This window comes from Vulpes lagopus, chromosome 3 (assembly GCF_018345385.1).
Source record: "Vulpes lagopus strain Blue_001 chromosome 3, ASM1834538v1, whole genome shotgun sequence".
Classification (NCBI taxonomy): Eukaryota; Metazoa; Chordata; class Mammalia; order Carnivora; family Canidae; genus Vulpes; species Vulpes lagopus.
Genome location: NC_054826.1, coordinates 89,292,283 through 89,307,997, shown reverse-complemented (window position 1 = coordinate 89,307,997; position 15,715 = coordinate 89,292,283). Strand labels below are relative to the sequence as shown.

The 15,715-nt window shown below is 55.5% G+C and overlaps 1 protein-coding gene across 2 annotated transcripts; it reads left to right on the top strand.

The window, feature by feature from the left end:
- Positions 1-1,198: 1,198 nt before the first annotated feature.
- Positions 1,199-14,749, top strand: GUSB (glucuronidase beta). Of its 2 annotated transcripts, XM_041747290.1 has the most exons (12): positions 1,199-1,451; positions 3,060-3,245; positions 3,555-3,736; positions 3,910-4,052; positions 4,511-4,698; positions 5,048-5,200; positions 5,440-5,618; positions 5,700-5,846; positions 9,069-9,153; positions 10,555-10,731; positions 12,946-13,081; positions 14,423-14,749. In XM_041747290.1, the coding sequence occupies exons 1-12, from the start codon at positions 1,242-1,244 to the stop codon at positions 14,590-14,592; spliced, it is 1,956 nt and encodes a 651-aa protein (XP_041603224.1). In that variant the 5' UTR covers positions 1,199-1,241; the 3' UTR covers positions 14,593-14,749. The 2 variants fall into 2 exon arrangements, with proteins under 2 accessions (XP_041603224.1, XP_041603225.1); XM_041747291.1 differs by lacking the exons at positions 1,199-1,451; positions 3,555-3,736; positions 3,910-4,052 and having other exon boundaries at positions 3,179-3,245.
- The last annotated feature ends 966 nt before the right edge of the window (positions 14,750-15,715 follow it).

Genomic DNA, 15,715 nt, shown 5'->3' with positions numbered 1-15,715 from the left:
ACAGACAATGCTAGGGGCGTTGGATCTGCCCTGGAAGAGATGGGGACCTGCCCATCCCTCCTACTCATCTCCTGTATTCATGACGTTGGGGAGTCTGTAGACTCATCTTGGGTCCCTGCTCTACCTGCCTTCATTCCTTTGGTGACCTCATCCATTCTTAAAGCTGACAACTCCCAGGTTTACAACTCCAGGCTCATGTATTTCTACAAGGCTGAAAACTTGGGGGTGGAGGTGGGAGTGGGTGGAGACCCCCACCGGGGTCTGGTTTTCAGGTTCAGAAGTGTGCAAATTGTTTCATTAGTTTTCTATCCTCCTCTCTCCCCGTTAGACAGTAGAAAATAAATGTATTAAAGCTGAAGGGCAAATGAAAAATCAATTTATTAGTTTATAGGGGCCAAATTCTAATTCTAATTAATTACTTTTTTTTTAAAAAACAAGCATTTTAAAAACACATTTATTGGTTTGATTCTGATTATAATAATAATGCATATTTACTACAGAAAACTTCAGAAAATCAGAAAGTAGGAAAAACAAGATGCACATCCTCTACAACAGCAGCAACACTTCGCATCTGTATCTGTGTGGATGTGATTTTAACAATACCGGGGTCATCCTGTACCTACTCTTGCATCCTACTCCTGTTTCTGTATCGTAAGCATTTGGGCTTCTAGAATATATTTTATCTTTACTGTCCTAGTAACTCTGTTGCCCGTTTTTTTTTTCTTTTGCCAGTTTTAAAATCCATTATCAGAAGGTTGCTTTCGTGAGTATAGGATCAGAGAAAAAAAGAGAAGGTAAAGGTGGTCGTCCCAAGCTCAGGTAAATACCAGCGCTCTCAGGCAGGTGAGGTTCCTGCACGAGCCCCCCGCATCTGTGCGGCCGCGCGACGCCAACCGGGAGGCCCAGGGCCAGGGCTGCGACCGCGAGGCGGGGCCCAGCAGGCTCAGGCTCCGCGGGGGCATCGCCCGGGCCCCGGGCGCCCCCCAGGCCCCCTCCCGGCGGGCGCAGAGCGGCGGCACCGGCGCGGAGCCAGGCCCTCGGGCTCCCGGGGCCCCGCAGCGGACCCTGCGGCCGCCGGCTCCCTCCGTGCCGCGCTCCCGCCCTCAACCAAGATGGCGCGGGCGGCGTCAGGCGGGGCACGTGACGCTGCGCCCCGCCCCGCCCCGCCCCCGCGCCTCGGTGCCCGGCGGCTGGCGGGGCGGGGGCGGCCAGTCCGGGCCACGCGCGGCCGCGAGAGGAGCATGTCTCGGGGGCCGGCGCGAGCCTGGGTGGCGCTCGGCCCGCTGCTTTGGACCTGCGGGCTGGCGCTGGAGGGCGGGATGCTGTACCCCCGGGAGAGCCCGTCGCGGGAGCGCAAGGACCTCGACGGCCTCTGGAGCTTCCGCGCCGACTTCTCCGACAGCCGGCGCCAGGGCTTCGAGCAGCAGTGGTACCGGGCGCCGCTGCGCGAGGTGCGGGTCCAGGCGAGGGGGGCGCCGCACCCGGGCCCCGCAGCGGGAACGCAGGAGCGTCGGTGCACGGGCCGGCGGGGAGCGAGCGGGCGGGGAGGGCCAGCGGGCGGGGAGCCGGCCCGGACGGCTGTTGGCGGGGGGGGGCACGAGGGACGCGATCCCAGGGCTCCCCGACGGGAAGGGGCACGACGGGCCGATCCCAGGGCCCCCGGACGGGAAGGGGCACGAGCGACCCGATCCCAGGGCCCCCGGACGGGAAGGGGCACGACGGGCCGATCCCAGGGCCCCCGGACGGGAAGGGGCACGACGGGCCGATCCCAGGGCCCCGGGACGGGAAGGGGCACGACGGGCCGATCCCAGGGCCCCTGGACGGGAAGGGGCACGAGCGACCCGATCCCAGGGCCCCCGGACGGGAAGGGGCACGAGGGACGCGATCCCAGGGCCCCGGACGGGAAGGGGCAGGAGCGACCCGATCCCAGGGCCCCCGGACGGGAAGGGGCACGAGCGACCCGATCCCAGGGCCCCCGGACGGGAAGGGGCACGACGGACCGATCCCAGGGCCCCGGGACGGGAAGGGGCATGAGGGACGCGATCCCAGGGCCCCCGGACGGGAAGGGGCACGAGGGACGCGATCCCAGGGCCCCCGGACGGGAAGGGGCAGGAGCGACCCGATCCCAGGGCCCCCGGACGGGACGCGGCTTGGCTCCCAGGCAGCCCAGGACCGCTCCCCGGTCTCCCATCTGACTTTGGTGGAGTCGGCCTGTTTGGCCGCTGGTCCAGGTCACTCCTGGATCCTCTTTTCTCCGTGTCTGCCACCCACTCACGGGGAGGAAGAATGGAAGGCTGGGTGCTGGCGTTGTGCCCTGCTCAGTTTCCTCTGCAGAGCAGCCCCACACGGCCGCCTTCCTCTCTGGGGCTGTCAGTTAATTATCTTCCTCTTCTGGCTGTCCACCGTTCCTCTTGCCTTGGGCAGGGTTGTGGCCTGGCCCCACCCTTGTCCACAGACTGCCCTGAGAAAGAACTGCACCCCCCCCCCCCAAGCCCTGGGCACAAACCATCCTTGCAGTGGGTTTCTTGTCCTCAGGTTATCCATCCATTCAGCCAATACTTATTGAATCTTTGGGAGTCTCATTTCAGCGTGTCAGGAAGTCTTCCCCAGGCTGTTTGCAGGCTCCCTGAGCTGTCTGTCCTGTTCGTGCCTAGCTCTCTGCCTGAGGTGGTCAGGGTTTCCCTGCCAGGCTCAGGTTTATGCAGTCCTGCCAGCTTGTCCTGAGGTGGTATCCCATATGGCCCCCAAAATGGCCCCCCTGACCCCTCCACATTCTTCATAGAGCTGATCACCTGACAGCAAAGACCTTGCTCACAGTTTTATTCCTGGGACCTAGAAGAGTGTTGTAGGTGCTCACTGTACACTGTTGATTGAGTGAGTGTCCAGGGTCTACTTGGTGGAGTCATGAGGGGGGATGGCCTGGGATCCCAGGGCCTGGGGGAAGTCGTCTTGTCCAGCCTCCTTTCTGCAGGCAGGATGGCGGGGGATCCTGGCCCCTCGGGGACTGGTTGCCTGTGTCTTCGGTGATCCGGCCCTGATCCCAGGCCTTCTTTCCTCAGTCGGGCCCCACCCTGGACATGCCAGTTCCGTCCAGCTTCAATGATGTGGGCCAGGATAGGCAGCTGCGCAGCTTTGTCGGCTGGGTGTGGTACGAGCGGGAGGCCACCCTGCCCCAGCGATGGAGCCAGGACCCAGGCACGAGAGTGGTGCTGAGGATCGGCAGCGCCCACTACTATGCCATCGTGGTCAGTACAGCGAGCATCAGGCAGGGCAGGTGGTTGGGGCTGCCTCGGGGTGTCTGGTTCACAGGGGTCACCTGACAAGCCTGCTCCCACGGCGGATGGGGGCCATGCTCAGGCCCCACACTGGGGTTAGTGGCCTGGTTCAGGAGCCGGTGGCCTGATTTATTCTCCCAGCGCTCACTTCCCCCGTCCCTGAGCTAGGCGGCAGCTGGCAGGACTCTCCGCCCTCACGTAGCGTCCAGATGGGTAAGGGTGCCTAAGGTGGCTAGCACTGACTTGCCGTTCCCTCCCCATGTCTCCTTGTGTCTGCAGTGGGTGAATGGGGTCCATGTGGCAGAGCATGAGGGGGGTCACCTCCCCTTCGAAGCTGACATCAGCAAGCTGGTCCAGAGCGGGCCCCTGTCCTCCTGCCGTATTACCCTTGCCATCAACAACACGCTCACCCCCCACACTCTGCCGCCAGGGACCATCGTCTACAAGACAGACACTTCCAAGTGAGCAGCACTCTGCTCCCCTGCCCCCCCGCCCCCCGCCCACTGGGCTTCCGACTAGGGGCCGGGTGGCCTTAGCAGAAGTGAGGCCCTGGCTTTGGGAGGTCAGGGAGACATGTGAGCTGAGGCTGAAGGACAGAGCAAGGCCCCAGCTGGGCATTGTTCTGCCATCCCAGGTACCCTAAGGGTTACTTCGTCCAGAACACATACTTTGACTTCTTCAACTACGCGGGCCTGCATCGCCCTGTGCTCCTCTACACCACACCTACTACCTACATCGACGACATCACCGTCACCACCGGCGTGGACCAAGACACTGGTGAGGGTGCCTGGCATGAACTTTGCTCAGCCAGGCTCCAGGTAGCTCTGCTCCCTGTTTAGAAAAATCCTTGAGGAGAGAGGCTCTCCCAGCATCTCTTCAGCCTCAGGCTTCCCATCCACCTGAGCAGATCTGGAATCCAGCCTGTCTGCACTGGCATGGGCAGCAGACATCATCCATCTGGTCTGACCTCATTTTGTGAGCAAATGAAGCCCAAGGAGAAGTGGGGCTTGCCTAAAATCATAGCTTTGGGCGAACAGCTCGGGATCCAGGAGAATCCCTGTCTCTTCCCACCGTGTTGCCCTCCCTTAACCCCCTCTCAGTGCAGACTGAGATCCAGAAATATACAGTTGTTGGCTGTGGACTCCTCAGTGGTCGCCGCAGGGAGCTCTCCTCTTCATGACCCAGGCTGTGTCTGTCCTTCTCTCTTTTGTCTTGATCTTTCTCGTCTTTTGCAGGGCTGGTGGATTACCAGATTTTTGTCCAGGGCAGTGAACACTTCCAGCTAGAAGTGTATCTTCTGGATGAGGAAGGCAAGGTCGTGGCCCAGGGGATAGGGAGCCGGGGCCGGCTGCAGGTGCCCAATGTCCACCTCTGGTGGCCGTACCTGATGCATGAGCACCCCGCCTACCTGTACTCGTTGGAGGTAATGGTGGTTAGGATGGGGGCTACAGAAGGCCTTTGGCCCCCACCCCACAGCCTTGGCTTCTGGGGGCGGGGTACAGGACAGAGGGTCAGGCACACGTGGTCCTTTTAGCTTCCTGGTCAATTGGATTGAAGTGTTCCAATCAATCAATTGATTGATTTTCCCCAATCCTTGGTGGGGAGGCCCAGTTTCAAAGAGCAGGCACCAGGGAGCAGGTACCTCCTTACTGGTGGCAGAAGCCGGTGATTTCTGCTTGCGGTCCCAGACGTGGGTCACTGTGGTTTACTAGGGGGCCTGTGTCGACTCAGGCCCGCATGGACACCTCACACCTGGTGCTTTGCCTTCGCAGGTGAGGCTGACAGCGCAGATGGCCGCTGGGCCTGTGTCGGACTTCTACACTCTCCCCGTGGGGATTCGCACCGTGGCCGTCACAGAGCGCCAGTTCCTCATCAACGGGAAACCTTTCTATTTCCATGGGGTCAACAAACATGAGGATGCCGATGTGAGTTGTAGCCTCTGGGTCGCTGTGAGGGCTGTTCCTCACCATCGCCTTCTCCATGGCCCCTGAAGCAATCGGGGGTGACTCAGAGCAGTCCAGCAAAGTGCAGGAAACCACTGCCTGATGGGGCTTGCGCTTGGGCCCGAGAAACGGCTGAGGGGGTGAGCCTTGCATGGCCTCGCTCTAGAAGGAAGTGCCCCAGGATGCGGGCCGGGGGCTCACTCTGCCATGCGCTCCCCTAGATCCGAGGGAAGGGCTTCGACTGGCCGCTGCTGGTGAAGGACTTCAACCTGTTGCGCTGGCTGGGCGCCAATGCCTTCCGCACCAGCCACTACCCCTACGCGGAGGAGGTGATGCAGCTCTGCGACCGCTATGGGATCGTGGTCATCGACGAGAGCCCTGGTGTGGGCATCATGCTGGTGTGAGTGCCCCCCCTCCTGGTGTGCCCAGCCTGCCCCAGGCAGCGGGCCCTGACTTGCTGCTCTTCCTCCCTGTGTTGCAGCCAGAGCTACAGCAATGTGTCCCTGCAGCACCATCTGGAGGTGATGGAGGAGCTGGTGCGTCGGGATAAGAATCACCCATCTGTAGTCATGTGGTCTGTAGCCAATGAGCCCACTTCCTTCCTGAAGCCTGCTGCTTACTACTTCAAGTGAGTCCCCTGACGGGGCCCTGGCCAAGGCGGGGATGAGAGGTCAGCCCCGGGGCAAGGCAGGGTGGGGGCAGGTGAGTGCCTTTGGGAGGCAGCCTGGCTCCTAGCCCGACTGGGTGCGCCTCTGCACACAGCCCATTCAGGGGACTGAGTACCACCTACCACTTTGTGATTTCAACCTGGGTGAGACCCATTGTCCCCTTTTCTTTCTTTCTTTTTTTTTTTTTTTAAATATTTATTTATTCATGAGCGACAGAGAGAGAGAGAGACAGACACAGGCCGAGGGAGAAGCAGGCTCCATGCAGGGAGCCCGACATGGGACTCTATCCCAGGTCTCCAGGATCACACCCTGGGCTGAAGGCGGCGCTAAACCACTGAGCCACCCGGGCTGCCCCATTGTCCCCTTTTCACACTTGAAATGAAATCTGGACATAACTTGTACACAGACTCAGACATATAATCTCAGGTTACAAAAAGGTAGCCTGTGACACAAGGGACTGTCATTTATTTATCTTTTTTTTAAAATTAAAAAAAAAAATTATATTTGTTTATTCATGAGGGACACACACACAGAGAGAGAGAGAGGCAGAACACAGGCAGAGGGAGAAGCAGACTCCATGCAGGGAGCCTGACGTGGGACTCGATCCCAGGACACTGGGATCGTGACCTGAGCTGAAGGCAGACGCTCAACCGCTGAGCCACCCAGATGCCTAGGACAGATGTTCATTTATAAAATAATATGTGAACATATGGGTCTGACTCCCCAGAAGACCCAGTGAGGGGGCCAGATGCTGGCACCTGGATGTGGAGTCACCGTGAAAGCACAGCTACAGTTGCCGACAGTGGGGGCACCGTGTTGGTGACTGCTAACCGCTGGCCGTGCTGCCTTCACTGCCATGTGTTTCTAAGATGGTGTCTCTGGGTAAAGGTCTAAACAAAACAGTTACACTCTTCTCTCGTTTTATGTTGTCTCCATTCCTGGGAAATTTAGTGTATGTTAAAGGTACAAAAAAACCCCACTTTGTGATGCTTTGGAATCATCTGTAAAGAGGAGTTAGGTTTTATAAAACTGGACTTTCTAGGCACATGATTCTTTTTTTTTTTCAATAAATTTGTTTTTTATTGGTGTTCAATTTGCCAACATACAGAATAACACCCAGTGCTCATCCCGTCAAGTGCCCACCTCAGTGCCCACCACCCAGTCACCCCCACCCCCCGCCCACCACCCTTTCCACCACCCCTAGTTCATTTCCCAGAGTTAAGAGTCTTTCATGTTCTGTCTCCCTTTCTGATATTTCCTACCCATTTCTTCTCCCTTCCCTTATATTCCCTTTCACTATTATTTATATTCCCCAAATGAATGAGAACATACACTGTTTGTCCTTCTCCGATTGACCTACTTCACTCAGCATAATACCCTCCAGTTCCATCCACGTTGAAGCAAATGGTGGGTATTTGTCGTTTCTAATGGCTGAGTAATATTCCATTGTATACATAAACCACATCTTCTTTATCCATTCATCTTTCGATGGACACCGAGGCTCCTTCCACAGTTTGTGGCCATTGCTGCTATAAACAGTGTTTATTTCATTGCATCTGAATCTTTGGGGTAAATCCCCAACACTGCAATTGCTGGGTCGTAGGGCAGGTCTATTTTTAACTCTTTGAGGAACCTCCACAGTTTTCCAGAGTGGCTGCACCAGTTCACATTCCCACCAATAGTGCAGGAGGGTTCTCCTTTCTCCACATCCTCTCCAACATTTGTGGTTTCCTGCCTTGTTAATTTTCCCCATTCTCACTGGTGTGAGGTGGTATCTCATTGTGGTTTGGATTTGTATTTCCCTGATGGCAAGTGATGCAGAGCATTTTCTCATGTGCATGTTGGCCATGTCTGTGTCTTCCTCTTCGGCACACAGTTCTTAACAGGGTTCTCAGTGATGTGCATGTTCTAACTATTCTAAAGTTCCATCATTGGACAGGATGAGTCTGTCCAAAGTTCATGGTCTCATTCACTAAATACTTCTCCCCCAGGCATGGCAGTGGACAGAACCCCACTTAGGGGCAGCATTGGGAGGGTTTACTACCTCTGGTGGGCCTTGCTTCCTTGGTGTTCTCACAATTATGCAGTGGTCCCAGCCTGCAGAGCGTGATGACTTCACTTGCTGTGGGGGCAGTAGGGGGCATCCCCGGCACGGAGCCCTGTGGGCTGAGCTGTGGGTAGGAGATGTGGGGCTCTGGGCAGTGGGCCCGCCTGGGCAAAGGAGAGCTCTGAGCACGCAGCCCAGAGCCTTGGGGTGCGGGCTGTGCTGAGGTGGCGGGGCTGGTGTGCGGTGGGGCAGCAAGGAGCGCTGGGCCCAGGGTGCGGGGAGGTGTGGGCGATGGAGGGCACCCTCGCTGGGGCAGCGGGAGGCGGGCAGGGGCCTGAGGAGCCAGCGAGGCTTTGCAGCGTCCCAGTGCCCCAAGGGCTGTTCCTCTTTAGTATGGCTTTGGGACTCGAGGCTAGGCTTGGGGAGAGGGGCGGAGTGAGGAGAGTCAAGAAGAAGGAAGCTGGCTGTCGGGGCGAGGAAGAGGGATGCGGGCTTGACCAGTGAGCGGGGTGACCGGCACCGCGTGCCTCTGATGGGTCCCCGGGTTGAGTCCTGAGCACAGGCTGGGCCCTCTGTCCGAAGCCTCCCCTGGAAGTCCCTCCTTGGTGAGCGCCACTCAGCATAGCTGTCGTTTCTTCAGAGTCTGGGGCTGGCTTGCCAATGTCCTGCCTCTCAGAGCTCTGCTCCCCTTCCTGGTCTTCCCGCCACCTGTAATGGGCTTGGAGCCTTTCCCTGTGCAAACTGTGTGAGGCTGCAGAGGTCGAGGTGTCCCCCGCACACACCTCCTCCTCTCACGCACCCCCTGCTTGGTAACTTAGTATCCGTCGGGGCCACTAGCTTTCTTGGAGGGTCCGCATGCCGTTTTGGGCAGCACCCAGCCCGGGACCCCAGTGCCGGGGGCCTGCATGCCTTGCGAGGGTGGCCCACTCTCTGGGGGGTGGGATTGGGGGAGGGAGAAAGAAAGATGCTGGGCAGTGTGAGCTAAGGTGAGAAGGACGTGTTTGCTCACCTAAAGTTCTCCTCAAGGTGGGGAGGGGAGCAGGGCTGGGGATGGTTGATGGGAGGGAGGGAGGGACGGCTGTGAGAGGACCCTGCCCACACTGACCAGGCCTTGTCTTCTGCCTTCCGCCAACAGGACGCTGATTGCTCACACCAAGGCCTTGGACCCCTCCCGGCCCGTGACCTTTGTGACCAATTCCAACTATGAAGCAGACCTGGGGGTGAGCCTGGGGTTCTCCGCACCACTTCTCTTCCCCCACTTGTCCCCTCGCCTTCCGTGATGCTTGCTAACATGGGCTGCGGGGACTAGCCTGGAGCGACTGGCCCCAGCGCTTTCCTGGACGGTGTTCAGGTGAAGGGTCGCTGGCTGCTTGTTGGACAGGTGGACTGGCTTCCTAACCCGAGGAGGCTGGCACAGCGAGGTCTCATGGGCGCTCCTCCGTTTAGGAGAGCTTAGCGTTGTCACTGTCCAGCGTCCCTTAAACCTGCCTGGTTGTCACAACCACAAAGGAAGCTCCTGAAGGTACGGATGCCTGGGTTTTGAGCTGATGCTGGTTCAGTAAGGCCTTGGTGGCACCCTGCATTTTTACAAAGCTCCGCAGCGATTTCCGCTGTCACCTGGCTGTGGGAACACGGGCTGGGTGGATGGAGGGCAGCTGGCCTGGCTGTGCCGCCCGCACCCCCGCCCCAGTGCGGCAGCCCCTCGGACTGTGTGTTGTGTTGTACTGAAGCTGGACAACACGGGAGCCAGGAAACGCTGCTTCAGGAGGGAGCAGCAGGCTGCTCAGTAAGAGAACGTGACGCAAGAGGAGCCAACACCATGGGGAGAATGCAGGGGAAAATGCTCTGTGGGTATGAATAGGGAGCCCTCGCCACAGAGTGCCTGGAGGCCTGCAGCCCCTCAGAGAAGCATGAAGACCATGGCAAAACACTGTTCCTGGAGCACAGGCGGCGCCTCCTTGGGTCCTGGCCCCCCCACCCGGGTGACCAGGAAGCCGGGCCCGCGCCCCCAAGGCAGGAGGAGGTGCCCTCATCTGGGGCGTGTGGCCACCCATAGGCGTTGTGTTGCTGTTGCCGCCCTTTGCCACCACCTGTCTCATACCAAGGGGCTCACTTGCCCAGGAAAGTCAGGGCCTGGCCGGCCCGGGGAGCCCCTGGAGGTTGGCATTTGTGCGGGCGATTAGGCGGGATGGGGCAGCTGGCTGCCTGGTGTTGGCTGCTGTGTCCCAAGCACCGTCCAAGTAGACACCAGCTCTGCCTCCCGCCAGGAGGGAGTGTGCGGCCCCCTGCAGCCCCCAGCACCAGCTCACAGATGGTGCTTAGCCAAGATGTTTGCCAGGAGAAAGACCGCACGTGTCCTTTAGTGGGGCACCTTTCCCCAGGGCCAGGTGAGGGAGGGCTAGTGTGACAGGCCATAGAGAGAGAAGCCCTCCAGGGTACAGGCACAGCCAGGTCCACAGCATCAGCCACAGTCACAGATCTGCCTCTGCCTGCTGCGCGGGTGTGGGGGTTGGTGTACACCCCCTGCCACCTGCGCCATAGGAAGAGCCCCTGAGTGTGAGGGCCCTGGTGCTCTCCTCCAGCTTTCTGGCCCGTGAACAGGTGTAATGCTCTCCTCCTAGGCGCCGTATGTGGACGTCATCTGTGTCAACAGTTACTACTCTTGGTATCATGACTATGGGCACATGGAGGTGATTCAGCTGCAGCTGGCCACCGAGTTTGAGAACTGGTATAGGACCTACCAGAAACCAATAATCCAGAGCGAGTACGGGGCAGAGGCGATTGCAGGCTTCCACCAGGTAAGCAGTGAACAGCGATGCCACTCATTCTCCCAGGCCAGACAGGGCTTCCCCATTGCTCGCTGTGCTCCTCGGTCGCACACCCCCCGGTCCTCCAGGGTTCAGGCCTCGGTCCCGTCTCCAGAGAGCCTCCCATCAACTGCCCGAGTGGCCTCCTGAGCAAATCCAAACCTTGGAAGCCCCTCACTGGCTTCCCGTGGCCCCACACGAAGGCTCCGGCTCCTGGCCAGGGCGCTGAGGTCTCTGCCTACCCCAGGTCCTCCTCCTCCTCCTCTGCCTTGCCTCCTGGTCACTGGGCGGTTCTCACTGCTCGTGGGCTGCTGCTCTGCTGGGGGCATTCCTTCGGCCTGGAATACCCCTGCTAGTACCACATCTGCCACCTGTAATGGTGGACTCTACTCTGCTCCAGTCTCTGCTCAGGTGTCCCCCCTTTGGGGAGGTTTACCCACTTGCCCCAGGCCTGCTCAGCCTCTGTCTCAGCCCTTCTCACTGGATTCTGTCATCATTTCTTTGACTCTCTTCTTGGCAAGACTGTGGTTTCAAGAGAACTACTGAATCCTGTTTATCCTTGCTTCCCAAGCCATCAGCAGTGTCCGCACTCAGTGGGTGCCAAATAATATTAAGGAAATGAATGAAATCTCGGAGCAAATTTTAATCACTAGAGTTTTTCACATCCTCCTCTCTTTTTATTTCCTCACCAAAGATATGATACTTTATCTTGTGGGGATTTTTTTTCCCCGTGGATTCTTACACCACAGCAAGCCCCTCATCGCTTCCCCCCCATGTCACACTCACCTGTCACAAGTACCAGATTCCTTGTTGACACACAGTGTATTTATCCTTGGTACTCCTGTTCATACCCTTAAATTCATCTTGCTTACACAGAATGCCACTTTTACAAACTGCTAGAGTAGGGGGAGATAGCGTATGAGAACATCAGTTCTTCATCTTTGAGAAGGTGGCCAACTCTGAATCTTGAAGAGGCTCAGGCTAGATCTAGTGCTGACTGCATCATTTGCCGTGATGAATTTTTCTGCAGTGTTCAGAAGGGTAGCCACTAGCTACATGTGGCTACTGAGGACTTGAAATGTGGCTAAATCGACTGACTGAGTCGATTTAGCTTAATTCAGTCTTTATTTTAAATAGCCAGGTGTGGCTAGTATTAGGCCATGCAGGGTTGTTCCCAGTAAAAACAAAGTAAGAAAATCTACATATTGCCCTGCCCTCAAATTCAGCTTTGGAACCAGAACAAAACATGGCTCAGCTGTACTATGACCTTACCAGTGCATCTGATCTAACATTGTAATCCTTCTCATTGGAACAGAAAATCAAAGCTTGCAGGGTTTTGTTCTCCTGTAAAATAACTGAGATGCTGCATCCTTAAACACTGAAGATGTGAGTGCCCCCAGATTCCCATGGGACATCTGAATGATGATTACTTTGAAGTGTGCACCACACGTAGGAGCTCTTTACCAAATCCTGAACAAGTCCACAGACATGGCCTCTGCTCTCATGAGGACCCTCTCCTGGGAACTGGGAGCTTGGCTGCCTTCCGGGGAGCTGTGTGGGGTGTGTCTCAGCCCCCTGCTAACCAATCTGCTGCTCACTCTCACTACACCTACAGCTTGAGTCTGTCTGGAGGGTAGAACCAGCAGGGGCAGGGACACACTGCTTATCACTTCATGGCCAAAACCTCTACGGAAGCACATACTAAGTCATTATTTGGGGAATGGATAGATGCGCTAAATAGCCGCTTCCCCAGACCAGATACAGATAGATATGAGGTGAGTTCAGTGAGTCACGCTAGTTCTCAAATTATGCGCTGGCAGCTACTTAAAACTTGAGGTTTAGTTTTATTATTCGAAGGCTTATTTTTACTTCCACTGTCACTCAGCTTTAAGGCTGTCCTGGTCTTAAATAGGGACAGAAGAGTAAGGTAAAGAAAATACCAAGTCCTGTTGCTAAAGCAGTTGCTAATTCAGGTTGTTTACAGAAAATCTCTTTCCTTTCTTCTGGGCCACATCACAGCCTGGCTGTCCACCAGTGCCAGCGGTCCTGGGTCACTACAGCCCACTGTGGGCATGGCTATTCTGGTAACCATCACGTGGGTCTTTATTTTTATCTGACGTTTACAGTTCTACAAGTTCTGCCTCTTTTTTTTTTTTTTTTTTTTTAGTTCTGCCTCTTAAATTGTCCGTTTGCTTTGAACCGTAGGATCCACCTCTGATGTTCAGTGAGGAGTACCAGAAAGGTCTGCTCGAGCAGTATCACTTGGTGCTGGATCAGAAACGCAAAGAATATGTGGTTGGAGAGCTCATCTGGAATTTTGCTGATTTTATGACTGACCAGTGTAAGTGGCAGTTTGGTTTACAGAATGTACCATTTCTCATTTTTTCAGGTGGGCCTTTAGTTCAGGACATTTGGTTGTAAGAACAGTGGAAACGAGCGGGGAAGCTCTAATCAACGTAGGTGACGGGAGAATTTCTTAGGAGAACCAAGTGGTGTCTAGCAAGCAGAAGTCACTTGCCTGCTTCCCAAATCATTTTATGGTAAAAAAGTAAACGGTAGAATCTCTTCTCTTGAGGCAAAAATGACCAACTTACCTTTGTCGGTTTCACAACAGTGTGAGAAAAAAGTGGACCTTGTATTGGATTTACTTGTGGGATACACTTGTTATGCCAGAGTAGCATACTCAGCATACTGAGCCCGGGAAACTTAGGGTATCTCAGTATGGTTTACATCATCCACTTGTAAAAGGCAGGTTTACCAAGCACAAGTAAGTGTCAAAGTGTTTTGAATGTGGGAGGGTCTGAAGTCTGCATTCTTTCTGAAGTGGGGAGAGGTGAGGGCCACTTCAGTTAGGTTCCAAATGAAGGTATCTCATTTCTTCCTGTTCCTGTAGGTATTGCTAGTTTTCTGATACACCATAAACTTAGCATAGCAATTTGGGGAGGTGAGGAAGGATTTGGTAGTAGTGGACATTAGAACATAACACTTACAAGGAAAGACAGGCCTTTAGAACGTGAAAGTTTAATTAAAAATTAGAATGGAGAGGAGGGAGGTAAAGAGAAAAAGGAATGAGAACACAAGCCTCTCCGTTTGGTCGGTGGGATCCATGGCTTCTGCAGCCTAGTTTCGTGAATGGGTGTGTCGGCTCCGTGTACAAGAAATGAGCTGTGTGAGTGGACAGATTACCTAACTTTTATGAGCCTGTAAGTGGGGATAAGGCACTGTGCAGGTTGAAGTAGGAATTTATTTGATAAAGCGCTTGGCACGGTGCCTGGCATTTGCTTACAGGGAAAGGCCTTCCCGCTTGACCCAGACTGGTTTCTCTGGCGGAGAGGAAGGTGCGCAGCGGGCGCAGCCAGCCCCGCCCACCCAGGGCTCCGGCTCCCACTGGGGGATTGGTCTTTTCAGAAAAGCCCAAGTCTTTCTGGGGTAACTGCCTCAGCCTCCGGCCCCGACCAGGCAGCTGGGGACTCGTGCTTAAAACCTCGTGTTGCAGATAAAAGAAAAATAATTTGGGGTGTTTTCCCCGTGACAGACCAAAGAAATAACCCATTAGGGAGCTGAGGTTTCGGGGGAGGAGCGGTATTTCGATCTGTACGCTGCTGCCGTCGCGCAGCCGCCTCTGCAGGCTGCTTCTGCCCGGCCCATCAGGTGCCTGACCCTCCTTTCCCTCCACTTCCAGCACCACAGAGAGCAGTAGGGAACAGAAAGGGCATCTTCACTCGCCAGAGACAACCCAAAGCGGCGGCCTTCCTTTTGCGAGAGAGGTACTGGAAACTTGCCAATGAAACCGGGCACCACTGGTCCGCGGCCAAGTCCCAGTGTTTGGAAAACAGCCCGTTCGCCCTCTGAAAAGCCTCTATCTGCCCCGGAGGGGAAGGGACGACGTCCACGGACCCCATGGACCACATGTGGCCGCCTGGGACGTTCCTGCCTGCAGCCTGTACTGATTCACTGGAAGGGAATCTTAGAGGTGGAAATAAAGGCTTTTGTTGTGTGTGAATAGTCATCTTAGAAGTGACCGTCCATCTGTTGAATAATCTGTGCGGCTGGAAAGCATCGGAACTCTGTTTAGGTGTCAGGCTGCTACCCCAGACGTGTGTGCTCGCTGTGGAGCCCCTTCCACACTCACACCACAGTCAGGGCTGCCGGTCACCGACGGTGCTGCTGCAGCAAAGCGGGAGGAAAAGAGAACTGCTCGTGGGCTCCGCAGGGGAGCTCCAGGGGAGCTCCAGGCCCACGGCATAGACAGAAGGTGCTGTTGCTGGGATAAGGAGCCAGGTCTGCATACCAGGTCCCACAAAGCTAAGCTGACAAATGAGAAGACAGGAGCTGGGGAATGTCAGAGACTACCTGTTCTTCCAGACATTTAGTCCCACCTCAGCCATAGTCTAGTCTTGACAGAGAGGGACAGAAGGGCGTTAAACTACAGTGACTGATGGGATCTTTTGTACCTCTGGGTGGTGGCACCTGCCCTGCTCCTAGGTGATAGTCCTCCTCTCCCACGGGCTCCAGTAAGGCAAGGAAGGTACACTGTTCCTAAGGTGTCAGTCCTGGTTGAAAGCTCCGTGCTTTGGAAAAAGACTCCTGTTGGTGTCTAGTCAAATACAGAGGACCATGAACCAACGTGGTTCTTAATCCAGAACTTAATTCACTTCACTTGTGGTTGATTCCACACATCTCAGCACATGCCTATTTTTAATCCTTCCTTTCTTGCAGGAAGGGAACAGTAAGGACCATTTAACCTCCTTTTAGTGGTCATCCATTGACCACTTTTAAATGTGAGTGTAGTTGGTTCAGATATGAAGTTAGAGATTCTAGGGTTTACACGTTTCTGAACTTACGTTCTTTGAAGGCATCAGGTTTTGTGTTACATTAATGTCTAGGAATGATATATAATTTTTTACTTGACATTTAAAAAAGGTTACACAGAGCAGACACACTTAAATGTTTGACAAGTTAGGGGTAAGTGCCA

Excerpts from the sequence above, each read along its gene's own strand:
- GUSB (XM_041747290.1), top strand. The coding sequence starts at position 1,242 with ATGTCTCGGGGGCCGGCGCGAGCCTGGGTGGCGCTCGGCCCGCTGCTT. Across the intron at positions 3,246-3,554 it reads CCCACTACTATGCCATCGTG|TGGGTGAATGGGGTCCATGT; the intron begins GTCAGTACAGCG and ends TTGTGTCTGCAG. Across the intron at positions 9,154-10,554 it reads ACTATGAAGCAGACCTGGGG|GCGCCGTATGTGGACGTCAT; the intron begins GTGAGCCTGGGG and ends CTCTCCTCCTAG.